The sequence below is a fragment of the Gekko japonicus genome, unplaced genomic scaffold (assembly GCF_001447785.1).
Source record: "Gekko japonicus isolate JY-2015 unplaced genomic scaffold, Gekko_japonicus_V1.1 scaffold888, whole genome shotgun sequence".
In the NCBI taxonomy this organism is placed as follows: Eukaryota; Metazoa; Chordata; class Lepidosauria; order Squamata; family Gekkonidae; genus Gekko; species Gekko japonicus.
In genome coordinates this window covers 5,196-14,259 of record NW_015159740.1, presented here as the reverse complement: position 1 = coordinate 14,259, position 9,064 = coordinate 5,196, and the positions used below count along the sequence as shown (strand labels likewise).

Sequence of the window (9,064 nt, the reverse complement as noted above, 5' to 3'; positions counted from 1 at the left end):
ATGGCTTACCTGTCGCCTCTATGAACACCTTTCTTGGCAGGAGACCACCCTGAAGCCACCAAATCAATCAATCAGAACATGTCAACATTTGTGACATGTTGACAAAGATGGGGAAAGACTAGCACAATACAATGCAGATAGGATGAGACGTGTCTGGATTTTAGTATGAGAAAAGTCATTCTGAAGGCTTTGAATGAAGGTATGTCCGGATGGCTCTAATACTGAGACTGCAGCCGTAATTTCATTGGGTCCATGCAGACCAGTGAGGGCTGTGGGGGCTCAGAGGTTAAAAGGTCAGCAGTTCGAGACCTGAGTGCCATGTGACAGAGTGAGCTCTCGTCTCTGGCCCCAGCTCCTGCCAACCTAGCACTTTGAAAGCAAGAAATTGCAAGTAGATAAATAGGTACCGCTTCAGTGTGTGTGTGGGGGTAACAGCGTTCCAGGCGCCTAGGCGTTTAGCCATGCTGGCCACATGACCACGGAAACGTCTTCAGACATTGCTGGCTTTTCAGCTTGGAAATGGAGATGAGCACAACCCCCTAGAGTTGGATTCCACTGGCTTTTGAGCAAGGGAAACCTTTATGTCCAGATGGCTCTAATACTGGGACTGCAGCTGTAATTTCATCGAGTCCATGCACACCAGTTGTACTGATCTGTAGTGGTCTCTTCCCATAAGATCTCACAGCCCCCGCCCCTTTCCCCTTCCCTTAAAAAGAGGAAGGGCTACACCAGGGGAATCTGGTCAGTTATAGTGAGGTCCAAACTATATGTCACCAAATCCAAAAATCCTACATTGTCTGCCCCAGTGAACGTCCACACAGGCATTGTGGGGATCCCAGGGCTTTCTTCCTTTGCTCCCAACTAAAAGGGGAAAGGATGGAACAGCTGTGGGCAGAGCCTCTGTATGGTCACTATGTTTCCCTCTGTGAGCACTTTAAATGCTCAGAACATGTGCTTATCTTGAAAAAGATGACTTTGGCTGCGGTGACACACACTAAATAATCCACTTTCAATCCACTTTCAGTCCAATTTTCAATTGGATTTTTCCAGTTCACACAGAAAAAATCCAGTTGGGAAGTTCATTGAAAGTGGATTGTTTAGTGTGTGTGACTGCAGCTTTCCTTTTGCTCCAGAAGTTAGTGATTTGTCTGCATTGTAACAAAATACAACCTGCCTCCCACAGAAATAATAATATTCATTGCTTCTTGTTGTACTATACTGCTTATAGCAACTGAAGCCAGGGCAGGAGAGCAGGGCTTGCATAACTGTAGTGAGGGTCCTGCATGCAGAGAAGGGAATTTACCCTCCCCCACACCGTCCCCAATCTGAAACAGCTCAGGAGGGGAGGTGTTATTTGGCTCATTAAAGAAACCTACATGTTCCCTGGGATAAACATGGGTTTCTCCAATGGCCACATAGCGTCCCACAGAGAACTTTCAGGTCAGGAAAATGGTGAGAGGAGGAAGGCGGAAGCACCTTCTTTGAGTGCTGTGGTCTCAGTATGTGTGGGGCATTGCTTGTACAGAAACTGAGAAGAACCAACAATTGATGTATGACTGTTACAGGGAACAGTGATTTCCCGCACTCTACCTGTGCACTTAGGAGCTGCGGTGGCTCAAGTGGTTAAGACGCTGAACTGCAGGCTGTGGAAGGTCAGTAGTTCAGCAGTTCGAGACCTGGGTGCCGTATGACGGAGTGAGCTCCCGTCTCTAGTTCCAGCTCCTGCCAACCTAGCAGTTCGAAAGCAAGGAATTACAAGTAGATAAATAGGTACCACTTCGGTGGGAAGGTAACAGCGTTCCGTGAGCCTTGGTGTTTAGTCATGCTGGCCACATGACCACAGAAATGTCTTCGGACAGCGCTGGCTCTTCAGCTTTGAAACAGAGATGAGCACCGCAACCCTAGAGTCGGATTTGACTGGCTGTCGAGCAAGGGAACCTTTACCTTTTTACCTGTGCACTCTGTAATGTGTGAATCAGCTCTGAGATCTTCATCTAAACCCTTGCTCCACCTTTTCTGGTTTGATGGGCACAAGACTGAAGCTGTGGAGCGCTCTCTTTAGGGCTGCCAATTCCCCCCGGGGGGCGGATTTCCCCCCCGCTTTGGAGGCCCGATTTCCGCCGCGGAATCGGGCCCCGGGGGAAACCCCACCCCGGCGTGCACGTCACCCGGATGTGACGTGATGACGCCGGGCACGCTGGGGGCGGGGCCACAGCCATTTGAGGGGAAAACATAGAGTGCGCTCAAGACGCCGAACGGGAGCCCCCTGCCGCGAGGTAAGAACGATTTGGCAATCCTAGCTCTCTTGGGGGAAGCCCATTTGACCTCATTGTTTTCATTTAGGAAACAGATAAAAAATCATTCTGTTCCAGCCAGGCATTTGGGTTTGTTTGGATTTGTTTTTGGCTGGCTAACTGCAAGTTCTTTTTGGCTGGGTTTCAGTGTAACTGTTTTCCTGTTTATATAGTTTGGATTTCACACTGTTCAATTTTATACTGCTAGAAGCAAACTTGCTGACCCTTTAGGTCAAAGGGGCATGGTGAAAATATTTTAAATGCCTTAAAGAACAAAGCAAGGCATTGAATCTGGGATCTGATTAGTCTTCTTAAAGGGCTTGGGGTACAGGTGTTGACATCATGTCCTGCAAATGAGAGCACACGGTGTTACCAGCCCCCTAGCATATTGAACATGCATTCATTCTTAATAATTAAACGCTTGCTTCTTAAATTGTAGCTATGTATCATCATCAGGGGGGAGAGATGGAAATGACTTGGGCATTTTTTTTTTGACAATACACCTATCAGATTATAGCCTTTCTCGGCATGAAGGTTCTATACCCAGCTGGGAGCACAGCAGAGAAAATAATGAGTTTGCAAATCTCAGTCAGTTACAGAGGAAGGACAGGAAGTAGCCAGGCTCACTTCCATGGTGTCTCGGTCCAGCTTCAGTTAAAAGTCCCTCCCTCCATCTTCCACCATCTATATGGATTTCAAGGCATGGCAGGAAGCAGCCAGACTCCCCCCCCCCCCCCCCCTTGGGCCTAGGTCCAGCTAAGAACCCTTTCCCCATGGAATGCTTATCCTGCATTTGACTCTCCCTGATACTGGTTCTTCATTCCTGTGAACTATTTTGCAATTCAATTGTGGCTGAACAGTAGGATTAAAATATGGTAAAGCAGGCCCAGTTATTTAGTTGAGGCTGGAGACAGGAAAGGAAGAGAGATGGCACTGGGGAGGTGAACTGAAGAAAGTCAGCAGGCAGGGCTGGTCCATGGGTTTTTGGTGCCCTATGTCAACTGTGACTTTGGGGCCCCCTTCAATACGGAGGAAAAAAAGATATAACATTAATATATTCTTAAACAGAGGAAAGAAATTCACTTCTGCCTGATATGGTACCCCTTAAGCCTGCCACCCTGGGCAACGGTCTAGTTTTCCTCTATGGTCTAGCCGGATCTTGGGGGCAAGAGGATAAGGGGAAGTGCTGTGAGGAGATGGATGAACAAAGAAGAAATGTGTGATGGGTAGGGTTGCCATCCTCCAGGTGGGGTTTGGTAGGGTTGCCAACCTCCAGGTAGCACCTGGAGACCTCCCAATATTACAGTTGGTCTCCAGACAATCAAGACCAGTTACCCTGGATAAAATGGCTGTTTTGGAGGATGGATTCTATGGCAATCTTGCTAAGATCCCTCCCCTCCCCAATCCCCACCTTCCCCAGGTTCCACCCCCTAAACCTCCAGGTATTTCCCAGCCCAAAGCTGGCAGCCCTGGGACCTGGAGATCTCCTGGAATTACAACTGATCTCCAGATAACAGGGATGGCTTTCCCTGGAGAAAATGCCTGTTTTGGAGGATGGACTCTGTGGTATTATATGCTGCAGACGCCCCTCCCTTCCCCCAAACCATGCCCTTCCCAGGTTCCGCCCAGAATCTCCAGGAATTTCCCAACCTGGAGCTGGCAACCTTAGTAATGGGGTTTTAAGTCTGGGAAAGACAATCTGGTCAGTTTAGAAACACTGAAATAACCTGCACACACATGTTTCCATGCTTTGGAACTTTAGCCCCCCTTGCCCCCTCTATAGAATATACCGGTTTTGGAACTACTCTAATCACAAGGTGCTGCCATCTGTGCTACAAAGACATCACAGTGTTGGCAACCTCCATGTAGAATCTGGAGATCTCCTGGACTCACAGCCAGACGTTAAGAGATCAATGCCTCCGAAGGAAACGGCTGCTTTGGAAGGTGGACTCTATGTCATTATGCCCCACCAGGGTCCTCCCCTCCCCAAATCCCACCTTCCACAGGTTCCACCCCCAAAATCTCCAGGACTTTTCTAACCCAGAGTTGCCAACCGTAGTGAGGAGAGAGGATACAGCACAAAATTACATTACCTTCCACATTTTGCAGCAGAGACAAGCCAGCCTTCTCCAGAGGCAGTGTGGTGTAGAGTTAGAGCGTCAGGTTAGGATCTGGGAGGCCCAGGGTTCAAACCCTTACTCTGCCATGGAATCTTGCTGGGTAACCCTGGGCCCTTCACACACCCAGCTCGATGGAGTTCAGCTCACCTTTGATGACTTGGAGCCTATGGGTTATAGTGGATCAAACATTACTGCTGGAGAAACAAGTTAATGCAACCACAAAAAAAAAAATGGTTTCTTCCAACTTTGTCAAGCCTGGTAGTAGGGTTGCCAAGCCCCAGGTCGTATTATAACAAACAGGACCATGGTGTATAGTAACTAGTAAAACAATAAATCACCGTGTACAATTAAACAATATTTGTTGGTTTTTATATGCAATGTTTAGAATTCAATTCTTAACAAAATTACAACAATAACACTACAATATGCAATATAAAGCTTAGCAGTACATACAGAGTAATACAGTACTAGTTACAGACAAACGACGGAGTTCTAGTACACTATCCGTCTGCGTGTCCTTCTTCAGGTTTGTCATTCTGTAATTATTTCTTCATTAGAATGAAGTGCTGCAAGCCATATTTCAAAATGCTAATTCTTATACAATTTTTTGAGTACGCTGCCGCGCTTATATTCTGGTGACTGGGGAGCTCCTATAGCAAGCTCTAATGTGACTGGGTCTACAGCATATAAAAATTGGCTAAGCTTCCCTCAGGCTAAACATTGCATATAAAACATTCTAAACATTGCATATAAAAACCAACAAATATTGTTTAATTGTACACAGTGATTTACTGTTTTACAAGCCCCAGGTCGTGCCTGGAGACCTCCAGGAATTACAAGTAATCTCCAGATGACAAAGATCAGACTACAGATCTCTAAACTGCAGGGGTCAGTTCCCCTGGGGAAAATGGCTGCTTAGAAGGGTGGGCTTTATGGCACTATACCTTGCTGAGGTCCCTCCCCTCCCCAAATCCCACTCCCCCCAGTCTCCACCACTGTTCCCTCTAAGCGGAGTTAGTGTGAGATAGCTCGCAGTTTTTTAGCCTCTGGCTCACACATTTTTATCTTAGCTCAGAAAGGGTGGCTCCAGAGGAAACTAATTCATGCAGTAGCCAAATCGCTGGCTCACAACTTTAATGCCAGTAGCTCACAAAGTAGAATTTTTGCTCACAAGACTCCACAGCTTAGAGGGAGCATTGGTCTCCACAACCAAATCTCTTCAAATCTCCCAACCCAAAGCTGGCAACCTGACCTGGAAGATAGCTCTACCTTTACTCCACAGATCTGCCCCCCTGGATCCATGCCACAGAACAGGACTAGACTTGTATAATGCACTCCACGTGGGTCTGCTCGCAAAGTCAGCTCAGAGACTCCAGCTGGGATAGAATGCTGCAACTCAGCTCATGTGAGGATGGAGCACGCATATTATACCCATTCTGCAGTGACTCCATTGGCTACCTGTCAGTTGCCAGCTTCAATTCGAAGTACTGACTATTACATACAAAGTCCTCCATGGCCCTGGAGCCTCATCTCTGCAGAATTGCCTCCTCTCCTACGTTCCACCATGACACAGCTTTGCTCATTTTCCATGCTCCTGTCATTCCACAAAGTGCGTAAAACACAGTTGTTCAGGAGGGCTTTTCTATACATTTGATAGGGTTATACTATAACAAAACGGTTCAAGAAGGCACTGTATAAAGGGAAAAGGATATAGGGTTGCCAACTCTGGTTTGGGACATTTCTGGACATTTGGGGGCAATTCCTAGAGAAGCCAGAATTTGTGAAAGGGACGTGATGCCATAAAGTCCATCCTCTGAAGCTGCAATTTCCTCCAGGGGAACGGTATCTGCAGTCTGGAGATCAATTGTAATCCCAGGAGAGCTCCAGGCCCCACCTGGAGGCTGGCAACCCTAGCTGTTTGCTGCAGATTACTGTTGTTGCCATTGTTTTCTACAGATGCAATACCATTTTTCTTCATAATATCTGCATTCTGCATCATGCTAATATGCTATGCTTATTCTGCTTTCTGTAATCCTAGTTTTAGTACAGTGCTCATTAGATGTCTCTCCATAGTGATTTTATCAATTTACACTGTGTAATCTACTTTGAGGAGCTGCGGTGGCTCAAGTGGTTAAGATGCTGAACTGCAGGCTGTGGAAGGTCGGTAGTTCAACAGTTCGAGACCCAGGGTGCCGCATGACAGAGTGAGCTCCCGTCTCTCGTTCCAGCTCCTGCCAACCTAGCAGTTCGAAAGCAAGAAATTGCAAGTAGATAAATAGGTACCATTTCGGTGGGAAGGGAACAGTGTTCCGTGCGCGTTGGTGTTTAGTCATGCCGGCCACATGACCACGGAAACCTCTTTGGACAGCGCTGGCTCTTCAGCTTTGAAACGGAGATGAGCACCGCAACCCTAGAGTCGGACTCGACTGGCTTTTGAGCAAGGGAAACCTTTACCTTTACTAATCTACTTTGAGTCTGTGAGAAAGGTGGAAAGTATAGTAAATAAAATTACCTGGAAAACAGGAGAATGATATAAACCTCTTTTGAGTCCTTTTTGGGAGTAAAATCCCCTTAGAGTCATCTTGGATGTTTCTTACACTCACTGGATGATTTCATTGCAACTAAGAGTATTTAGTTATGGAATAACTGGGAAATTCAGGTGTGTGGTTTATTTTTTGGAGTAACAGAAGTGTAGTGAATTAGGATAGCCCTAAAGAACAAGATCCACTTTTATTCCATTCTTTTTCTAAGGAGCGCTTAGTCACGTATGTCGTTTTCCTTTTGTTTTATCCTTATAGCAATCCTGGGAGGTAGATTAGGCTGATAAGAGTGACTAGCCTGAAGTCACCAAGTGTGCTCCATAACAGAGAGTTGATTTGAATTCAGGTCTCCCAGACCCTAGCCTAGCATTCTTGGGCACAACAAAAAGGCTGTGGTGTAGTGGTTGAAGTATCTGTTTAAAGCTGCACTCTTCTCAAATGTTTATAAAGGATAAGGGCGTTTCTGCACCCCTATATATCATGCACACAGCGAGATTCATCATCTCAATAGGGTTTTAGAGAACTGAAAATATACAGGAAGCTGCCTGATATTGAAAAAGACCCTTGGTCCATCACAGTGAATAATGTCTTTTTAAACTGTCAGTGGATCTCTAGGGTCTCAGATCTGTCACATCACCCATTACTTCATCTTCTTAAGTAGGGGATTGCCAAGCAGATGCTCCACCACTGAGCCACTACCCCCTCCCATAAAGCAGATGGGGCTAGGAAAGGCAAGCCATTTTGATATCCCCTAAACCTCTGCCAACTCCAATACAATCACCCAAATATTTTAGAAACAGAACAGTATCAGCTGAATACTGATACGTGTTATGTTAGGTTCTACTGAATTACCGTTGTTATTGCCAAGGAAGACACTTGTTAATTCAGTTAGGCAGCCTGCATTTTGAAACTATCTCTAAATGAGTGTTAATTTAGACAGGTAGCTTCCAAATTAAGACTGCCTAACTGCCTGAATTAACACTCATTTGGAAATAAGACTATCTCCAAATGTGTGTTCAGGAGTATACATCCCAATACCCATTCCAAGGCCTACTTTAATTATGTGCCACTGAAACCAGAACCATTACAACTGAAACCAGCTGTATATTTTGCAGCAATAAATATTTGGCTGTGCTGCAACACATTTCCTGATATTAAAGACCCGGTAAAATAAGTGAGACTTCCATATACTGGTACAAAAATTAGTCCAAACTAAGTCACCTTGAAATCTAGGGGGCCAGAGAACTCTACTGAATGCAAGAGTCCAATGGAATTTAATCTTGATTGACTTCTCTGACTTGATTTGTATTTAGGATTAGCTCCTTTGTAGCCATTTTCAGACTCCCCCACCCTCCAACCCAACTGTTTTAAAATGCTCTTGGCAAGAGATTCCTTCCTCCCCCACGCTGCCAGCAATTCCCCATGCAACATGCACAACTCCACTAGGTAAAAAATATTTTATTTAAAATGTAGTGTAAAATGCATGTAAAATCATAATAAAAAATAACCCCATACGGGGAAGTACAAGATGCTACAAGCTTCACATATTCATACCAACAGAACAGGTACATAGATTTCAAAGGCTGTGTCCGACTGCTGCACAGCAGCAAAATAAAGAGTCTTGTTCAGAGTCCATTTAAGTGTGCAGTTTCTCCTACAGATACAGGACTGCGTTCTAATCTCCTGGCTTCTGTACAAAGCAGGTGAGCTCGTGTTGGCATTCTGCAGGTCACAAGTCCTCACTCACTCAGACAGTCTTTAGGATTTCTTTGGATGGTCTTACGATGCACGCTGCCTGTTCACCGAATTCCTCAGGGCCAGAGCCTGCTTGCTCTTTTCCAAGACTACTTCCTCCTGTTGTGGGAGAACAACTGCCTCTTGGGCCAGGGAAGCAGATCCCTTCTTTTCCTCTTCCTCTACCTCCTCGTCCTCCAGCTTCCCCTCAGAGGTGAAAGGGCTGCAGACGCTCTCCACCAGGCCAATAACCACCCCGACAAAAGCCAGCATGCTTCCCAGCATGTACATTTTGACCATCTTCCGATTTGGCTTCTGGCTCAGCATCTCTTTGGCAAAGGGGATCAGTTCCTGCATGGTCTCCATGGTTTAGCTG

General features: G+C 46.0%; 1 protein-coding gene across 1 annotated transcript in view; it reads right to left on the bottom strand.

Moving 5' to 3' along the window:
* Positions 1-8,410: 8,410 nt before the first annotated feature.
* LOC107126060 (G0/G1 switch protein 2-like) overlaps positions 8,411-9,064 on the bottom strand; it is a 2,951-nt gene continuing 2,297 nt past the window's right edge. The window contains exon 3 of the mRNA XM_015429563.1: positions 8,411-9,064. This exon is cut by the window's right edge and continues 1 nt beyond it. Within this exon, the coding sequence (XP_015285049.1) occupies positions 8,734-9,054 (321 nt within the window). The 5' untranslated portion in view covers positions 9,055-9,064 and the 3' untranslated portion in view covers positions 8,411-8,733.